Source organism: Ictalurus furcatus, chromosome 11 (genome assembly GCF_023375685.1).
Source record: "Ictalurus furcatus strain D&B chromosome 11, Billie_1.0, whole genome shotgun sequence".
In the NCBI taxonomy this organism is placed as follows: domain Eukaryota; kingdom Metazoa; phylum Chordata; class Actinopteri; order Siluriformes; family Ictaluridae; genus Ictalurus; species Ictalurus furcatus.
Window position 1 is genome coordinate 15247824 of NC_071265.1, and position 22262 is coordinate 15270085.

The following is a 22262-nucleotide window of genomic DNA, read 5'->3' on the forward strand; positions in this document are numbered from 1 at the left end:
TTCATTAGCAGTTGCTATTAAAGTCTCTGAGTGATGCAGTATGAAGGGGTTCATGAGAACTTCAAGTAAGGACTAAGGCCCCAGCAAGGTGTCAAAGAAAAAAACCTACATTGGATATGTGCAACATGTTAAAAAAAAAAAATAAATAATAAAATGCCACCACCTCCAACCACATTCATTAAAAAAAAACAAACAAACAAAAAAAAAAGATACTTAACCCCAGGCTGAGGGCAATAGAGCTCTTGTCTGAATAAGCATTCAACAATTACAGTGACTAAATAATGTGTCTTACTTCCTGAAGGACCCACAGTCAGGAGCCAATAGAGTCTACTTTACAGATACATACATCCTTGAGCGTGTCCCCCCCCCCCATATTCATTCAATATATGAGCGTGTGATTGACCAGCAATTCCTTTCAAACGTTATTTAAAATTCAACTTTCATTTTCCAACACTCCCTAAAAAGGAACAGAACAATGCTTTTGGAATTTTGAAGAGCTCATGCATTTTAAAAACCACACACACATGGGTACGGAGCTGTGGGATCTCTGGGATATTGCCTCATTCTGCACATTTACCAGCAAAATACTTCCTCCGTCTACCAGAGATATTTGCCCGTCTTTGATCTTAGAAACTTGGTCCCCGTCAGCATTCCAAAGGGGCACATAAATTAGATTAATGTAAGTTATGGCGAGGAGGTTTAAAAAAAAAAAATAATAAAAAAAATAAACAATTCGATGGTAAGTTTTAATACATTACATTTATCTTGTCTCTGACATGCTACTCATCTAAAGAGGGTTGTAAAGTTCAGGGAACAGAGAGATAAACATAATGATCATGTAACATTTCATCTTAAGAAATGAGAGGTCATCAGTAGTTCAGGCCTCTAAAGTGGTGGTTATGCCTGTGGTAGCGTATAATAAAACATCAGTCTTGTGGAATTAAGAAATGAAAGAAAAATACCAAAATCTTCTTAATGGTGGAGGTGCAGTACATGAAAGCAAATGGGGAATTAGCAGGGGTGTCTTTTGTCTTTTTGTATGCAAGGATAATTAAGCACAAGTTCAGTCCCTAAATAAATAAATAAATAAATAAATAAATTCTCAGCTTTGAATGCTTTATTACATGCACTCCCATTTCAAAGTTCAGCTTATAACACTTCCAACAACATAGCCTAGACACATGAATTTATTTCACACGTCTATTCAAAGCTCAAATAAGACTATGTAAACAAACAGATCGTCCAACAGCAAATTAAATAATTTGTTTATCTTAAGAGCAATACTGAGAATCACTTGGGAAACCACATTACTTCTCACCTTAAACAGAGTGCTGCGAATGCGCGTGAGGTTCATCAGCATGACCCCGGAGTTGACTCCTGTAACGCCGTAGAACGGGTGCCTTGCAAAACGACTATACCAGCCGATTTTGGGGATCTCATGCTCAGGGGCCATGGCTGCCAACTGAGTGCTGTTGAAGGCTTTCAGGAATTTCCAGATGTCGTCCATTGGCCGGAGAAATAGGACATCTGTGTCCACATACAGCAACGAGTCGACGTCTTTCAGAATGACCTGAGGTTTGAAAATGTTAGGTTATTAAATTCTTTTCAAATATAGTATTATTATTATTATTATTTTTAAATGGCTAAGGAAAACATAAAAAGGCACGCCCTTACAGGAAGGAAGAGTCTCTGGGCAGCACATGGTTTGAAGAGCTTCTTCCATTCTTCAGCGTTCCCCACGGAAAAAGTAATTGGGTAAAGAGTGTACTGGAGCTTGGAGGAGAGCGACTGTAGCCAGTGGCTCAGCTGAGAAAGAAAATGGAGGTGGTCAGAGGAGGTCGATTGTCTCTGCTCAACAAGTCACCTGAAACAATCATACAATTCTGCTAACATTCTTGAGGACATACTTAAGATCCATATTTCCCCACTACTGGACTAAACATATCATGTGTAGCATGAGTACTTGTGTGAGATATGCTGATATTCACACTATGCAGCAGGCCACATGCTATACCATGTGATTCCAAAACCAGTTCTCGGGAAATTTAAGACTGAGCTTTGCTCTCCCAGCTCTAAAAACACCTGACCAAGTAACCAAGAACACCATGGCGAAAACATGATCAGATTTTGACGTTTTCCACTACATATTATTCTAAAAACTACAGGATTTCCTGTGTTTCTCTTCTGCATGCATGAATATCAAGCACATGTATTGTCACAATTTTTTATTTTAGTCAGGAATCAAGACTCCACTCTTTTCAATGAAACACAATGACACATTATCGGTTTAGAAGCAACTACTATGAACTTTCATTTTGAAATTTCATTTGCAGATAATTCAATATGTACTTAATAGGATAAAGACACAAATTATAATTCTTTGATAATGTGTTTAACTACTTTTCTCACAATCCTCATACACACTGGTTTCTTTAGTTGTTTCACTCACGGCATTTAAACTGTTCACCGTTTGTTCTTACAACAGAATTGAAATAAATGCGAGTTCTGTTGACTAAATTCCCCATATCATACAATTCAGCCACAGCAACATGACACACACACACACACACACACACACACACACACACACACACACATCTTGTACCTCTGAGAGAACAAAAACATGCATAATCTTCACTACAAAGTAGGAAAAAATCCATAATGTTTCACTTCTAATCCTCCACTCACACTTATTTTGGCTTGGTTTAGGTATTTGTTAGATTGCACTGATTTGTTTAAAGGTATGTCATGAAATATGCTGGATTATGTCAATGAACATATGTGGCTTAAAGGCATTACTATTATTTATTTATTTATTTATTTACCAGAATCAAATTCCTGAGAGTCCTGCAGATTTGGTGAACTAGGCTTTACTGATTGTGATTGTTAATCCAGGTGATCATTGTTTATCTCTACCGAATACCCATAATATTAACAAGGAACAGACATTTTTATTCTGAGAACCTCTGTATGAGTCATACAAGTCATCAAATACTGCTCAAATCGGTAATAAGGTCAAATATGACGTCATACGTCATGGTGCTATACTAATTACGATAGAAAGCTGGCATTATTAAAACGAATTAGACAGACAAAATACACAATGTGGCCAAAAATATGTGGACACCGGACTAATCACACCCATATGTGGTTCTTACCCAAACTGCTGCCACAAAGCTAGAAGCACACATTTGTCTAGAACAGAGTTTCCCAACCTTTTTTCAGTCACGGCACCCTTTGAAAATGTTCAAATATTTGTGGCACCCTACACAAACACTAATGTGAGACAGCGTTAGTTGCATGAGGATGAAGTTGATGGTCCAGAAGCATCTGGAACTTTTCTTTTAAGAAGTCTGTCCAAATTCATTTGCACTACACATGCATCGTCACACGCTAATTATTAGAATAAAACACACGGGGAGTCGAGGGGGAGGGAATAATTTTTTTTAAAAAATAGTTAATTTATTATTATTATTATTATTATTATTATTATTATTATTATTATTATTATGCATGTCGGTCTTATTATTTCTGTCTGAGTTATTATTTCAGACATCAGATATTTATCATTAAATGTTTTATACACAATTTAGCATTTTAGAAATGTTTGAAGGATTTTTTCACGGCACCCCTGCTCTCATCAGACGGCACTCCAGTTGGGAAACACTGGTCTAGAATGTATTTTATGCTATAGCATTACAATTTCCCTTCACTGGAACTAAGAGGCCCAAACATGTTCCAGAATGACTAGTATACTTTGGACAAAATGAGCTCCATTAAGACATTATTTGCCAAAGTTGGAGTGGTAGAACTCGAGTGTCCTACACAGAGCCCTGACCTCAACCTTAAGGAATGCCTTTTGGATGAACTGGAACGCGGATTGTGCACCAGACCTCCTTGCCTGACGTCACAACCTGAACTCTACCCTGATGTTCTTGTCGCAAATCCCCACAGCCATGCTCCAAAACCTAGTGGAAAGCCTTTCCAGAAGACTGAAGGTTATTACAACAGCAAAAGTGGACTAAATCTGGAATGGGATGTTCAAAAAGCACATACGGGTGTGATCGTTAAGTGTCCACAAACTTTTGGCCATTAAGTGCACATGTAGGTTATGAGGACAGTTCACTGAAATTAACTAATTCATAGCAAATAATTTATTAGTAAACTAAATATTTACGTGTTATTGTTTCGGACAATCCATGAAGAATGACCAATTACAGTGGTGCCTGAAAGTTTGTGAACCCTATCCCTGACCTTAATCCAACAGAAATGTTGTGGAAGGACCTGAAGCAAGCCGTTCATGTGAGGAAACCCACCAACATCCCAGAGTCGAAACTGTTCTGATACTGAAAGCGAAAAGTTCACAAACTTTTACCACTTACACATATGTAATATTGGATAAATGATCCAATAAGTCCTCAATAAACAAATGACCTGAAAATTATAATATTTTTGTCTCATTTATTTAATTGGGTTCTCTTTATTTACCTTCAGGACTTGTGTGAAAATGTGCTGTTTTATGCAGATCTATAAAAAAAAAAATTCTAAAGGGTTCACAAACTTTCAAGCACCACTGTATTTTGGCTGTTTTAACTGAAACAAAAAAAAAAAAGTCGTCGCAGGTGAGCGTTTGATTTGATATACTTGTTCAACTCAACTCAAGAATCATATACTAAGAGCTGCAGAGACATGAATTAAGCACGCCACAGGTTGTTGTAATCTTCCAATTATCTCTGCACTGAAAACTATTACAGACAGCATTCATTGCTCTCATGTAATGCCTTTAATTAACTTCTTCCTTCAACCTCTTTTACAACTTCCTGCTGCTTGCATCCTGCTCCCTTCTCAGGGTCTGCTTTCTATATCCAGGGCCTAGAACTCTCCAAATGCTGCCTGTTCTGCATGTGGACTTAATCATTTTCTGCTCTGTTGCACGCCGAGTCCACATTACTGTGAAAGAGTTTGTTCCAGAGGGAACGCTCACAATGCTAAAAGCCAACGATTGTGTCACTGATATGGGTGAGGGATCAAAGCACAAATGATGTGAAGGCTTTTTCCACTCATTACCATCGCGACCCTTCTGAATGGCCCTACTGAAGCGGTGCTGAGGACATGCTGGGATGTCTGTGTCTGTCTGACTTGAATACATTAACACACCGGGGGCTGTAGAAGTTCCCTTGCCATGTGTAACATACCGTTTGGACACATGACCAATCTTCTCCACTGAACAGCGCATATTACCACGGCTTGGCAACAGATCCAAACTCAGGATTAGAGTAATAGGGTACAGTGTGTGTTGCTTTCCTATTACATATAGTAACTCTACGCATGAAAGGAAGAAGAGTTTCTCTGGAGGTTTAGCAGCAGGGGCTTGACTTGAAATTCGTAATAATAATTTTAAATGAACCTAAACCTAGAAACTTCATATTAAATGTGACGTGAACTATCAAGCACGAGACACAGCAACCTTGGCTCTCCACTCACTCAAATGCAGCCAATGTGCTAATACTATAATGAACATACAGGAACGTTTAAGAGTAAACCTTACCAGACAATGTTGTTAAAAAAAAAAAAAAAAAAAAAAAAAAATAGCCAAAACCACAATGAGATGTGCAGCTGTGGATGAATCTTGAATCTTTCTACTCTATGCATGAGGGCACTAGGTAGGGTATTCAGCTCAATCATGCTACAGGGTGCAAGCAAAGTGAACAGGAAGCTATTTGTGATTAGCCTTAGACGATGGGGGAAATATAAATATGTGACCAGAAAAAAATGTTAATGCAGGTAAATAAATAAAAATAAATATGAAACCTTAAATTGCTGTTTCACAATGTGAGGTTGCCGCTTAAATCTACCAGAATCAAAGCACTTTTGAGAAACTTATGAGACACTATACACGATTAGGAAGAGAAGTGATTTATGCCATCAATCAATGTGTGACTGTGTTTCATCAATCAATGCCATGAACTTTTTTTTAGTTCTGTTTGTGTGTCCCTGCTCTGCTAAGGCAAATCTAAGACAAATGGCTTCCTATTTACTTTGTTTGCACCCTACATAGGACAATCACTATATGGCCAAAAGTCTTTGGACACATGATCATCGCACCCATATGTGGGCCAAACAATTGCAACAAAGTTGGAAGCACAATCATGTAGAATGTCTTTGTATAATGTATTATTAACATTACTTTACATTTATGGCATTACGTCCTTATGCAGAGTGACGTACATTAATCTCATTTATACATCTGAGCAGTTGAGGGTTAAGGGCCTTGCTCAAGAGCCCAACAGTGGCAGCTTGGAAGTGCTGGGGTTTGGACTCATGACCTTCCGATCAGGAGTCCAGCGTGTTAAGATTTCTCCTCATTGGAACTAAGAGGCCCAAACATGTTCCAGCATATCAACTGGCAAAGCAAGCTTCATGAAGAAATCATTTGCCAAGGTTGGAATGAAAGAACTCGAGTTTCCTGCATTGAGCCCTGACCTCAACCCCACTGATTACCTTTGGGATGAACTGGAATGCTGACTGCCTGCCAGGCCTCCTCACCTGACATAAGTGCCTGAACTCACTAACGCTCTTGTGACTTGAATGATCACAAATCCCCACAGCCATACACTAAATCCTAATAGAAAGACTTCCCAGAAGAATGAAGGTTATTATAACAGCAAAGGGAGGGGACTAAATCTACAATGGGATGTTCAACAAGCACACATGGGCGTGATACTCTGGTGTCCACAAACTTTTGACAATCTAGTGTAACACGATGGAGGAATGCCTTACCTAGTGCCCTTACACATAGTGTAGAAAGAATTGAGACTTGGTGAACCGAATTCAGTATGGGTAATTAAGTACCAAAAGAGTGACAACATAAGGAATTATGGGTAATAATTCATCCATAATAATTCCTTATGGAGCCAAGCTGCACAAAAAAAAAAAAAAAAAAGCACTATATGTTCCATAGCAAAAGAAAATCCTACAATGGAAGTGACAGTCATAAAAAGCTAGGATGGTGTATGCAAGAAGGATCTTGTGTGGGTAGATAATGCAAAATTCAAACAGAGTGAATCACAGTGGATGGTAATGTAGGGCCTGATGCTCTGATAAGAGTTGAAGTAAAATTAAAGGTAAAATTCAACAAGAGAAATGACTCAGGCCTGCTTTTCCTGATAAATGTTTGAGCATTCAACTCAGAGATAGACCATCAAGCAAATATTGCTAAATATGAACAAACTAACATGGAATAAAATGTCAGAAAAATAAACCACAAGGTTTACTTGATAATGAAAGGAAGGACTAGGAGAGCTCTAAATGAACTCTTACCTCTTTCTCAAACTGTTCTCTCAGCTCCTCCTCTGCAAAGATGTGAAACTTGATCTTCTTGATGCTGAAGAGGAGTGCTGATTTAACCATGGTAAGTGTTTCCTCCAGTCGGTTTCCACAAGCAACCACAGCAAGGTGCATAACAACCTCTGCACGAGTGACCTTTAACCCAGACTGCCCAAGCTCACTCTTCTGCCTGCAGGGGTTAACATAAATTACAAATACTTGAAGTGCTCTGTTAACATACAGTGGTGCTTGAAAGTTTGTGAACCCTTTTAGATTGTTCTATACATCTACATAAATATTACCTAAAACATCACATTTTCACACAAATCCTAAAAGTAGACAACGAGAACCCAATTAAACAAATGAGACAAAAAAAATTATACTCCGTTATAGAGCTGCAACAACTAATCGATAAGATCGATAATAATGGATTATGAAAATAGTTGTCAACGAATCTCATTATGGATTAGTCGGTCTGCACGGGGTGCGTTTACTCATTACGTTACTTCTGTTCCGAAAACACGCTTCGGAGAGTAAATACTAAAGCCGTGTCCCAAATGACGTACTGTACACTTACACTATGCACTATGTACTCTACCGTCTAGTGCAGCGTTTCCGCGGACCAGTGGTGTAATTGCAGGGGGTCCGTAGGAAAGTTTTTAAAATGTTAAATAATATTATTTTTTGTAAATGTATCAAAATATATTCAAATGATATGTTGTAAAATTAATCAATTTGGTTATTCTGGTTTGTGTGTATTGGGTTCTTTTCAGTCTTATATAACGGGACAAACAGTTGTGAAAAATTTTAGTCTGAAGTTTATATTTGTAACACTCAATTTGTGGATTTTATTTTAAATAAATGAAAAAAATGGTAATGGAAGTTTGACCCGCCCCCATCCGATTAATCGGGAAACAAATAATCAGCCAACTAAGTGATTATGAAAATAATCGTTAGTTGCAGTCCTACTCTGTTATTTATTTTTCGAGGAAAATTATCCAATATTAGATATCTGTGAACCTCTAGGATTAGCAGTTAATTTGAAGGTGAAATTAGAGTCAGGTGTTTTAAATCAAAGGGATGACAATCAGGTGTGCGCGAGCAGCCTTTTTTATTTAAAGAACTAGGATCTATCAGAGTCTGATCTTCACAACACGTGTTTGTGGAAGTGTATCATGGCACAAACAAAGGAGATTTCTGAGGATCTCAGAAAGAGTTGTTGATGCTCATCAGACTGGGAAAGGTTACAAAACCATCTCTAAAGAGTTTGGACTCCACCGATCTACAATCGGACAGATTGTGTACAAATGGAGGAAATTCAAGACCATCATTACCCTCCCCAGGAGTGGTCCACCAACAAAGATCACTCCAAGAGGAAGACATGTCCACAAGGTCACAAAGGAACCCAGGGTAACTTCTAAGCACCTAAAGGTCTCTCTCACATTGGCTAATGTTAATGTTCATGAGTTCACCATCAGGAGAACACTGAACAACAATTGTGTGCATAGCAGGGTTGCAAGGAGAAAGCCACTGATCTCCAAAAAAAAGAACACTGCTGCCTTTCTGCATTTGCAAAAGATCACGTGGACGAGTCAGAAAGAAATGTTTTGTGGATAGAGGAGGTCAAAATATATATTTTTTGGTTTAAATGAGAAGTGTTATGTTTGGAGAAAGGAAAACACTGCATTCTAGCATAAGAACCTTATCCCTTCTGTGAAACATGGTGGTGGTAGTAACATCGTTTGGGCCTGTTTTGCTACATCTGGGCCTGGATGGCTATCATTGATGGAACAATGAATTCTGAATTATACCAGCAAATTCTGTCCATGATCTGAATCTCAAGAGAAAGTGAGTCAAGCAGCAAGACAAAGACCCTAAGCACACACATCGTTCCATCAAAGAATGGTTAAAGAAGAATAAAGTTAATGATTTGAAATGGCCAAGTCAATGTCATGAGCTTAATCCAATAGAAACGTTGTGGAAGGACCTGAACAAAGTACAAACAAAATAAACAAAGTAAAACTTCTTACCTGTAAAATGAGTTATACGGTATATAGACAAATTAGCTCAAGATTAATCAACATACAGACGTTCATTTGTTAAATCTAAAACGTTGACTATGCAGTTAGCTGTTGGAGAAAGATAATTTAATTTAATTGTCTTGTTGCAATGAGAAACACCTGAGGGCGCTGTGGGATACAGTATTGTGATTGCATGCAAGGGGAGAAGTCGAATTGGTGGATAATAGAGAGATGAAGTGAAACACAGTCGCACGTTTCTCTGATGAATACTTTATTTCTTTTACAAGTGTAGTAAACCACAAGCCTATAAAACTTTGATAGAAATACCAGACATATGGCTTCATCCAAATTTATTGGTTCACCTCTCTCGTTAGGCACGAATCCAAAATTCCCAGATCGTCGATGTAACATTTGGTTTCAAACAAGATCCATCGCAGTTTCAGAACCCGAAGTGAAACAGCAGAATTCACCTGACTGGATTTTGCTGCGCTCAAACAAACCCGCGCCAAACTAACAGACAAAACCATATAAGGTTTTATTATGATTACGTAATTTGTGTATTAACATAAAATCTCCCGGTATATGGTAGGCTATAAATACAAATTAAATATTGCAACTGTTATTATTACATTTGTATACAAAACGTTGCACTTTGTACTCGTCATAGTGCCCACTCAAGCAGAAACATTAACGTGCTGTGTGATGTGACACCACCGTGGTGGCAAACTACCACGGCCACAGTCACAGCCCTATTGTTTCTATTAAAATATGAACATGGGGACGACCGGTTTCCCATGTCATCTGTCGAACATGCCGAAGTTGAAAATTATGTAATTCCGACCGGCAATTTACCGCTTAGATGTAATGCAGCATTATATTTCACATAAACTTGTTCATCTGACTTTTCAATCCTGTACCAATTCCATACATCTGAAGTAATATTTGAACCTCTTGTTATGAGCGCAGTCCTCAGCAAAGTGCTGCCTGTTTATCTTGCTATTTTCTCTTATCTAAACATGCAGTGTTTGGGAGTAGCACAGGCTGTCGGAAGCTTTTATCAAGTTAAGAAGGCTGTGTTTCTCCTTATTGGTTTAAACTTTTAAATAGCATTTATGGCAAACGTTGTCAGATTTTGGCTTTATTTCATGAATTATATACAGTGGGGGAAAAGTATTGGACGTGTCAACATTTTTTTCAGTAAATATATTTCCAATGAGGCTATTCACATGGACTTTTCACCAGACATCAGTATTAACTCAAGAAATATAAAGAATTCACAACATTAAATTTGCGGCCGATTAATTTGTTCATACAGGAAGTGTCTTGAAGCGGTCATTACAAACAAAGGCTTCTCCACTAAGTATTAATTAGCGTGTTCAATACTTTTTTCCCCGTGTCATTCCGCTTTATTACACATAACTTCATTTATGAACTTTAATGTTGTGAATTCTTTATATTTCCGGATTTCTTAATTTAATACTGATGTCTGGTGAAACCAGACACTGCATCGATCAGAATTAGTAAACTCTCCTGCACCGCAACCAGAGACGACCTTGGGGATGCCATGCTCCATTTCTATTAGGATTTAGTTAAAAGAAATAAAGTCATGCAGCCTGTGGAGTTTGCAGCCTTTCAGACTAAAGAAAGAGGAAAAAAGTAGACATGAAAAGACTACCCCAGAAGACGACATACTTGAAAGTCAAACGCAGACCTTTTAGGGAACTTTTTGCATCATGCCCGAGACCCAATCACTCTTCACACATTAGGCACAAAATAGAACTGCTATGAAGATTCTGGTTTCCCCTCACAAAACACCTTGTGCTGTTACAGGGAGATAAATTACAAGAACTAGGGCAGTGCTCCAACAGACTTCAAGGCAGAGCAGTTAAACACATTTTCTACAAAACTTAAAGGACTGGAGCTGACAATAATATGTAAGGAATAAATTACATCAGTGTGTACTAATCAGCACTAAGGCTGATGAGTATTGGCAAATAACCTCACACCACAATGTGATTTATTCCTTTTATACAGCAGCAATTTGCCAAGGAATAAATTTTTTTTTTTTTATGTATTAATGAAATTTTAATGGTTTATAGTTACAATTAATATTGTGCAAGGTTTGCAGAATGAGCATGTCAGCCCTATGTTATAGCAGCCACACACAGTTGTCCCCTTATTACATCAATATAAATGTGTGATTTGAATTTACTAATGTCAGAGCCACTATTATAATATATATATATATTTTATCATGTTCGGACCAATCACATTAGATAATTCAACCCATGAAATAAATGGGCTTTGATAATGGGCCTATGGAGGGGTCTACAATGGCAGCCATTTTTAGCTTGGGTTAAACCAACAGCTTTAAAGTGCTCTTCTAAATGGTCGATATTGAAGGGCAAAAACTAGGGCTCGGCGAAATGACAAAAATATCATATCGTGATGCTTGAGGACATTTCTACTTTACACGATGCGCATGATGTTATATAATTTAGAGAACGAACAGTAGTAAAATAAACAGAAAAAAAGTTGAAGAGTTTGACAATACTTTTCTTTAATGCCTACAAAGACAATGAAGGTGAAGTTTTTAAAAAATGACCTCAAATGAACAGCATCCATTCAGTACCATTTAATTTGTAATTATTAAAAACATTTTTTTTTTTTAAACATACTTCACCACGCCAACGATATCTCAGAAAAGTGTATCATGTAATCATTTATCACACTATCGGTATTATATCGATATTTCGCCCAGCCCTTGGAAAAAAAAAAAAAACTGTGGTCTGTAAGATGTTATGCTGAATGGAAAACAGCAGGGACAAGCCAGTTTTGGGGCTCCAACTGATTACAATTCATAACTTGTTGCTATAAAACTGTTGCTCTATACAATATGGTTTATTTTTTTGCCACTTTGACTAGCATTATAGGCTGATAACTTTTTAAGCTAATGATAACTACATAAAATTACTTGGTAACAATTCCATCAGGTGCCCATTCTTTACACTTGATTTGACATGATTCTGGATCTGTCCGGATTTGTCCTCGAAGCTGTTGCTGTCTTGGTATCAAATCTGAAAGATCAGACATGCTCAGGATCAGGCTTATCCTATATAAACACGATTAGACCACACATTTAGAAGCATGTAACCTCATACAAATTTGAACAAGCATCTTGCGGCTTAGGTGCAACTTAAGTCTCAGCGATGAAGTCATGTCTACGGGTAGACTTTTTCTTTTTGTTAGCATGGGGATGTGAGATGTCGTCACTGATATCCACACCTGTACACAACTGTAGGAGGTCTGCTGCCGACGTATTTATAAAACTACTCCTACTTAAATAAATTGTGTGCATGATTTCAAAATAGCAAACTTGGCATGCACGTAGCAAGCTTTATGATTTCCTGACGTAGATGTAGTATCCTCGAACTACGTTAAACTAAACTGCACATTGTGCACAAGACAAAGAAGGAAAATTGAATAGCCTCTCCAGGTTTCTGTATAATTTGCGTTATTCAATCATGAACAGCCTAATCTTGCTTCCAAGTCCTGATATACAGTGCCTGATGTGTTCTGTGTTTGTGTAAATCTCATATTAAATAGTTTTAGATTTTCAAATGAAATACAACATAAAATAAAGGTAACCTGAGTAAAGACACAGTACAGTGTTTTAAATTATTTATTTTATTAAAGCAAAAAAAAAGAAAAAAAAAAAAAAAGTTATTCAACGCCTAGCACCCATGTGAAAAACTAATTGCCCCGTTAAACTTAAAATCTGTTTGTGCCACCTTTAGCAGCAATAACTGCAACCAAACGCTTCTGATAACTGGAGATCAGCCTTTCACTTACTTCTAGGATTAGGATTTAGGATTTTCTGGTAGAGAGCAGAATTCATGTTTCCCTCAATTATTGCAAGTTGCCCAGACCCTGAAGTAGCAAAGCATCCCCACACCATCACACTGCCACCACTATGCTTGACCGTAGCTATGACGTTCTTTTTGTGGAGTTCTGTGTTTAGTTTACGCCAGATGTAACGGACCCCTGTCTTCCAAACAGTACCATTTTTGACTCATCAGTCCACAGAACATTCTCCCAAAATGTTTGAGGGTCATCAAGGTGTGTTTTGGCAAAATTCAGATGAGTCTTAATGTTCTTCTGGGGTAGCAGTGTTTTTCACCTCACCACTCTTCCATGGATGCCATTTTTCCCCAGTGTCTTTCTGATAGTGGAGTCATGAACAGAGATGCTTTTTGATGCAAGAGGCCTGTAGGTTCTTTGATGTTGTCCTTGGCTCTTTTGTGACTTCCTGGATGAGTAGTTGCTGTGCTCTTAGAGGAATTTTGGAAGGTCGGCCACTTCTGAGAAGGTACACTACTGTGCAGAGTTTTTCCATTTGGAGATAATGGCTTTCACTGTGGTTCTTTGGAGTCCCGGAGCCTTTGAAATAGCTTTGTAACCCTTCCCAGACTGATGTATTTCAATCACCTTCTTCCTCATCATTTCTGGAATTTCTTTCAACTTTGGCATAGTGTGTTACTGAATAAGACCTTTTAACTTCTTGCTGATGAAAAAGTTCTATTTAAATGTTGATGTGATTGAACAGGGTTTGTAGTAATAAGGCCTGATTGTGTCTAGTCCAGCTGAACCCTATAATGAATACAGTTTCATAGATTTGGGGAATTCGTAACAACGGGGCAAATACATTTTCACACAGGCCCAGCTGGTATTTGTTAACTTTTTTGCTTCAATAAATAACCATCATTTAAAAACTGTATTTTGTGTTGCCTTTGTTTTAATTTCTGAAACAATTTAGTATGAGCTATACACAAAAACCAGAAGAACTCAGGATACTTTTTCACAGCACTGTACCTGCCCTTTCCAGGCCAAATGGAGTTTGCATTTCTAAAACAACTCAATCAGTCTACACTAATCGACTTCCCATGTGTATTCGAAGAACCGATTTACGTTATCACATTCAGTAAATATAGCATTTTATCTTAGATTTGTTAAGCAATGTATGAAGAACAAGCCCCTGTTCATTATTGATCAGACATGTGTCTGGCTTCAGCTTCGAAAAATAGCCAATTTCTGGTTTGCTTCTGTATATTAAATACTGTTTTAGTGCAATCACACAATACCTGAATCTTATTCAGATACTCCTCACGCTTGATGAATGTTTTGGAAAACTTTGCGCTGGCACGTTAACTTAAATGTGAAAATATTCAGTCAAAGTTCACTGATGTACTACATGACAAATGTATGTAAGCATCATCCAACTTAGCTCATTTGCTTTTCTAATTCAACACAGCATACAAAAGGAGAATGAGACACTAGAAATAAAAACACAAGGAAGCACCATATTAGGTTTGAGGACGTAACTTTAATGAAACTCTGTACTATAAACTCTGTACACAGTTCAACTGAAATCCCCCTCTACAGTCTGACTACTGTTTTGCCAAACATGTGTGGTACTTCCCCAAATTATTTTTTGTTCTTCTTCACTTCCTTTATTCGGTCTTTCAAATCTTGCAAATGCATGAGCCACCACCCAATACACATCACCCTCTCTACATGCCGCTTAGATGTGACGACATTCAATATGTACATCCGAAAAAATGAACCAAAAAATTTATTTGCATCTTTTGAAATTTCGGCGCACACAAGCACGCTGAAATAACACGTATACTCAAACATACATGTTTAGATTAGACTGATTACAGTGACTAATCACTACATTTTCAGAAAGCACTGTGGTGAGTGTTACTCTTTCCTGAAGCCCACCACTTGCTGCACTACACATGTGAACCATAGATGTGGTCTGGCTGTTAGCAAGAACTACGCCATATGGCAAAAAGTTTGTGGACATCAGGCCGTCACATCCGTATCTACTTTTTGAATATTCCATTCCAGATATAGTCCTCCCTTTGCTGTTATAATAACCTCCACTCTTTTGGGAAGGCTTTCCATTAGAGATTGAAGAGTGGCAGTGAGGATTTGTGCTTACTCAGCCGCAGGAACATTACTGAGGTCAGTCAGTGATGTTGGGTGAGAAGGCCTAGGGTGCAGTTGGCGTTTCAGTTCATCCCAAAATGGATCAGGGCTCTGTTTAGGCCACTCGAGTTCTTCCACAACAACCTTGACCTTCCAAACCATGTCTTCATAAAACACACAGGAGCACCATATTAGGTGACCATATTAGAGACTTTAAACTCTATGCGCTATCAACTATATGCATGGTTCCACTGAAATCCCCCTGTACCAGTTTGACTACTGCGTTGCAAACCATATCTTCATGGAGTTTGCCCTGTGCACAGGGGGCACTGTCATGCTGGAACATGTTTGGGCCTCTTAGTTCCAGTGAAGGGAAATCTTACTGCTATAGCTGTTAACTTTATGGTAGAAGTTTGGGGAAGAACCACACATGGGTTTGATTTGTCAGGTGTTCACAAACTTTAGGCTATATAGTGTATTTTACAAGGGGTATTAAGATGCTCGGCTATCTTTCCAGAATCAAGAATATGAAGGGATGTGCAAATAGTAACAAAACAGAGCAAAATACAGAACGGTGCAGGACAAAAGCTGTTAAACAACTTTACCACTAGTGCAACCTGCAGTCAGCTCACATTTAAAACCGTACTGTATTTCACCGAGCAAACATGACGCGCTATCCAAACTCAAAGAACGTGTTTGTGTGTGATGAGAGAACGCCACAGCACATAGCTGAAATATTAACCAAAAACTTTCTGCCTTTATGTGCAAACAGGACAAACTTCATCACCAGAGACATTACCAAGACAGGATAAAGACTATAGTCTGAATTAATGCACGTAATTATCTCATCTTTTTAGCTTAGATAATTAGGCCTCTGGGTAAACATAACCTGGTCTAGATAATGAATTAATGATTTGTCTACCCCCCCCCCCGCTCCATTTCGTACCCATAAGGCCTTTATTTTCTCTCTGCAGTCAATAAAAGAAGCAGATTTCATTTTAAAGTAATGTGTGCAGGAGTGCACGCTGAAGACATTGCAGCGAAGCATTTAAACCCGATCACTCGCACTGAATTGCCACACAATCAAGTCTTGCCACAAATCAACACAATGATTGGAAAGGCTTCTTATTCACTGACTTGCACAAGTGGTACATTTTCAGGAAACATGATATGCAGTTGGTTTCAAGAAGCCAATTCAGCCTTTCCTTGGTCACTCAGTATTATTCAGCAGCCTTTCACAGTTCATCCGGAATAGGTTTCATAGGGCGTGCACCGATTAAACACACAGGAATACGTTAAATTAGATTTCCACGATGTTATGAGGTAGACAATCGAGCCTAGACGACTGAATGCTGGAAATACTCTGTACTCTCATCAAGGACTTGAAAGCACAAAGCTGGAAGATTTCTTCCCTCAGCTCTTAGCAGCACAGAACGTTCACAGGCCGATTCAGCACATCTGGAAACATTTAGCATGACGTTAAGAGGGCGGAGAAAGAATAGAAGTCCTTTTTAATGGGTGTGTGCATACAGCAGGTAATAATCGGGTGATACCTTGCTATTACAGGACAGGGTAAAAATAAACACCTTAGACTTTCTTGAACCAAGGCTTTTTGAAGCAAGCAAGTACTTCAAATGGCATTGCAGCCTTGAGCTAAACTGCTTTGAGAAGAAAAGATAGGAAAATGAATGCATGTATTCCAAGCAGAGCAAATCCTCTCTCTGAACATGGGAGTCCAGCCAGCATTTTTCAGCAGGCTTTTTCCACAGCAAATCGTCTCACACGGCCAACTGAATTAACACTTTTCCCCTCCACTTCACAATCTCAGTCTTTCCTGTGCAAGCTTGATTTTTCTTGCCATTCTTGGCTGTAGATGCTGGTGAATAAAAGCAGAAAAGTTGAGATTTGCTTTGCGTTCATGCTAAGGATTGGAGTGAGTAGAGTCACAACTCATTGGGATGCTTAGGTTGAGTGCAGAGAAAATCTGGAGCAGACAGAGAGAGAAAGAGAGAGAGAGAGAGAGAGAGAGAAATGACATGTTTATGACTCTACGTAATGTGCTTGCCATGAACCGGTACATTTGCCTCCAGGGGAACGACGTAACGCAATCCCCGCTGACAGCGAACAGCATTTGTTTAAAACACATCTTTAGGAGCAGTTTAATGTGTTCTGTGATGCTACACAACACTCAAACCAGCACAACAAACCTGATGATCCAGCTGTGTTTCACCAGTAAACTTTAATAATGTGGGTGACTCATGCATATGCATGCGAAGCAACTTAAAAGGGTGGCAGAATACAAGCCAAGCATCCAGCTATTAAAGCAGCCGACAGTTTAAAAAAAAAAAAAAAAAAAAAAAAAACTAAACAGAACAAGTTTCCTCCAAATGGAAAATAAGATGAATGAAGAACAGAAAGATGATGATTAGAGAAAGTGTTTAGGAGTGCTACTAACACTAGCACCGAGTAAGTAACAGAAAGCCACAAACGCCACGACAGTAGAGGTGGGAGTGATGTGGCAAATTATCATCATACCTAATGATGTTTTCATGGTGCACAACAGAGTATTTAATTTCACTTACGCCACTTATTACTCCGTTTGTTGACTCATTTGATACGTTTGGTTCTTTTGCTATTTGGTTAAAAAAAAAAAAAAAGGATAGTGTGTTCATACCTGCCTAAATGAACAAGATAAACATGCCCTATTCTGAATACGTAGTTCAGAGATTTTTCTTTATTTTGTGAATAAAAGGTCTTAGAATGACGTAAAACTTTTTTTTTTTTTAATGTAGATTAGTTATTTGATAAAGTGAGTAAGAGTGGTGTTATAAAAACCTCGACACCTGATGATACCCTGAATAATACTGTGATTATGAACATATTTACACATCATGTCACTGCTGGATTCTCACAGCTGACTGGTGAACAGTAGCTCTGACTGTAAGGCAAAGCAGGCTTATAACAAATCATTCACTGTACAACAGTTAGTTCCAGTCCACCAATTTCATCGGACGAGTGGCGTTCCAACTAGAGGTCGACCGATAGTGGAGTTTACAGATAACGATAACCGAGCTGGGCTGTACCTACCTGATCAACGATTAATCAACCGATTCTGAACACTCAAAATAAAATACTGAACTTTCTTACAAAAATAAACAGTACTGACCGAACCATGAAAATGTACTGTACTTTTTAAAATGAAATAAATATGAATATATATTAACTACTTCCATCCATCCATTCATCTTCTATACCACTTATCCTTTTCAGGGTCGCGGGGGAACCCGGAGCCTATCCCAGGGAGCATCGGGCACAAGGCGGGGTACACCCTGGACAGGGTGCCAGTCCATCGCAGGGCACAATCACACACACATTCACACACCCATTCATACACTACGGGCACTTTGGACACGCCAATCAGCCTACCATGCATGTCTTTGGACTGGGGGAGGAAACCGGAGTACACGGAGGAAACCCCCGCAGCACGGGGAGAACATGCAAACTCCACACACACATGGCCATATTAACTACTTATAAATATGAAAGTAAATAAAAGATCCAAACTTCATGTAAACGTACTGATTCATACACATTTTGTTTCTCCTTTTCGGTGTTTCTATTACTTATATTATTCTATTATTTCTTTTTCTTAACATTAAATAAAGGATCATGAAACATTAAAAAAAGCACAACACTACTGTAGTGCTGGTAGTTTGTGTACAAACCTTTACATCACGATACATAGTGCATCACTGAAACTCCTTCATGAATCATAATATGATGATATTTTGTCATATCGCTCACTCCTACTAGCGATAAGAACAGCGCAATACATCAATAACAAGGCGTTCTTGTGTGGAAGAAATGTATGCAACCGACAGCACAGCTTTGTTGCTTCATCATCGTTCTGGCAAACTCCATCACGAACTCTGTAACTCGCTGGGAGAAATATCAGCCAAAAGAACAGAGCTTTTTACCTCATGAAAGGATTAAACCAGATCTCCAATTTCATTGAACCTAATCCAGCGGGAACGCTCGGAGCTCCTTCCCCGAGCTGACGTCCTCTCATGAGTACTAAACTGATAAGAATTCAAGGCCTTCAGTAGAGTTCCCTGTTATGGTGTAACGCAAAATTCCTCTGAAGAATCTTTCAAGGACGGTTTATCATTCAGTCCGGACGTTTTCTACTTAGTTGATTAAATTTGACTAAGGCTGATGGCCCATGAATAAATAATACAGGATAATGACGTGACAGGAACACCATTTGTACCAGTTGCATTGTTAAAAGCCGTCAAGTAGCTACAAAAACATTTGGTTATATATATTAATCAACCGGCAGTTTAAACTCAATCTAGCAGCCTTAAAGGGTTGTGACATGGTTCCGAGTAAAATGCCTTTAGGAAGATTTCCATAGAAGCCTAGAGTGCATTAGTACAGCTTCCAGATTAAACCCTCATGTAAACCATTGACACAGTTCATTCATTTAAACTTACACTAAATCTGCAAATACTTAAACCTCGGGCATAGTTTCTCACTCAATAGCTGCTGAATCATCGTCTTCATCTTTCACTGGTGTCTGTTTAATTCCAATTACATTTCAGCTAGTACATTTGTTTTTGTCAAGAATTTGAGACACCACTCCAAGTGCTTTTAAAACAGCCTGGATTTTAGCTCATCAGCACATACACACCCTCCACCTCTTTCTAAAACTCGACAGTAGCTCAGGGGAAATGATGTGATGCCTCATCTGGGACTTGTTTGTCAGTCGCAGCCTGGTAAGGCAGGAAGTCTGTCCGAGGGAGGATGAGCGTAACACGGAAAAAAAAAAAAAAAAAACCTGTGAGAAGTAATCATAACTAAATCAAACAGGTCATTTATTTTGCCCCCGCCTTTTTTTTTTTATTGTGAATGGAATTTTCCAAATAGCACTTCCTTGTCCTACCCATGTGTATAAGATTTACTCAAACTGACACTTTCCACTGGTGACAAAAGAGTGTCCATGTGGGTGCAGTGATAGTTGTGTCGTGTGTGAGGAAACACAGAGGAAGGTCAAAATCCAACTAAACAATACCTGTTGAACCATTTCCTGTTTGTGAGTACTGCTCTATTTGTAGACCAATATGTTAAGTTACACACATCATATCAAGGACATATGCACACGGACGCCTGCATCGGAGGAAAACAACACCACTGATTCAGCCTCGTTTAATCCAGTAAAAGCTCACAATTGCTCCTTTTTGTAGCGCTCTGAATGAAGGCAGTGGCTGGCTGAATGGATAACGGCATTCCAATCAAAACCAGTCACAAGGGAGCAGGCTCACTCAATTAGACTGAACAAGCCGATCATTGATTTTGCCTTTCTCTGCTTAGCTCACAGGAGTCCTTCGGAAATGAGCCAGTTCTTCCCAAGGTGACCTCGGGTCAGGCCTCATCACAATAATACTCTGATAAATAGACCCTTCAGTGTGTGTTATGCTTACATGAACTTTCATGAGACCTGGATTTCTAGGGGTCACAGCCCCTCCTCCAGGAGAAAAGAACTCACACATGTATACAGCTGTGCTCAAAAAAGGTGGATTCACAAATGATCATTTGGAAGAAAAAAAAAAAAAAGTATCGCATTTCTTTTTTATTTATACACCGTGAAGAATCTATTTCACATAACAGATGTTTACATATAGTTCACAAGACTAGGGCTGTGACGGTGGCAGCTTTTTACCACTGCGGTGCTTAATGACCAAACCACCAAGGAGAGCAGTAGAATATATTATTTTTTAGAGCTGCAACAATTAATGGATAATATTTGATTATGAAAATCATGGTCAATTGTGCGTGGCACGCGGTACATTTAAAACACGCTTCAGAGAGTAAATACTAAACTTGTGACCCAAATGACGTACTGTACACTTACACTATGCACTATATGCTCTACCGTCTAGTGTATGAATTTCAGAAAGGTAATATCACCTCAAATGGAACACTAGCGGGTTTTTACTAATCGGAAGTATAATCCACTTCCTAGTCAACGGCGCTTGACATCACACGCACGTAATGCGACGCCGCTAGCTTTAGCCTCAGAGTCACCGATACTGACTTTCTTCAGTTTACTGTTTCTGTCAGCGTTATCTTTTATTCCCAACATGACCTCAATCCTAATCAGACGGAGGCGAAATCGTCACGTGACTGAGGAAGAAAGTGTGCGACCTCTAAGTCCTCTAAGGCAGGGAACATTTTATATTAAACACTGCGGAGAAGATTAATAAACTTTATAAAGCGGAGTTTGTGGAGCACGGAAGCATGACAGTGATGCGGTCACGAGTTGCTTAAAAGCTTTAGCTTAATTCCAGTTTATTGTCATTATATGGTGTATTTGCGCGCTTGCAGTGTAACTTCTGTCGTTTATTATAACGGAAGTGAATCGTTGGTAACGAGCCCGTGTTGCTCCTCACACACGATGCAGACACGGTGATACAGTGAGTGTAGCGCGAGTAAGATCTGTAATGTCTAATTGGAACATTATGATCAAAAGTAAACAAATAAACTAATATGTCTAATGGCAGCGAGTAAAAGAAACCACAAGGTGCAGTGAAAGGGAGATTTTATTAATAACTTAGGACTGTAGTTTAATTCTGTAATTTTTGTGCATCCATAAAAAATTATGCATATCTCTCTCTCCCATTTTATATATATATATATATATATATATTTCTTATTTAGTTAGTTTATATTTATATTTTATATAAGTACTTATGCATTTTTTTTATGGAAGCACAAAAAGCACTGAATTAAACTCCAGTCCTAAATTAATAATATGCATTCTGGTGTGTGTATTGGGCTCTTTTCTGTTTTGGACAAACAGTTGTGTAAAGTTTTAGTCTGAATTTATATTTGTAACACTCAGTTTGTGGATTTTATTTTAAA

General features: G+C 38.5%; 1 protein-coding gene across 2 annotated transcripts in view; it reads right to left on the bottom strand.

Annotated features, from left to right (window-relative positions):
* The window catches only part of gxylt2 (glucoside xylosyltransferase 2), a 36313-nt gene that overhangs the window by 10193 nt on the left and 3858 nt on the right, over window positions 1-22262 (bottom strand). For both annotated transcript variants that reach the window (XM_053637031.1, XM_053637032.1), the window contains exons 2-4: window positions 7321-7516; window positions 1675-1806; window positions 1319-1570 (exon numbers count right to left, since the gene is read on the bottom strand). In XM_053637031.1, the coding sequence (XP_053493006.1) occupies window positions 1319-1570; window positions 1675-1806; window positions 7321-7516 (580 nt within the window). The remainder of the gene's footprint in view (window positions 1-1318; window positions 1571-1674; window positions 1807-7320; window positions 7517-22262) is intronic.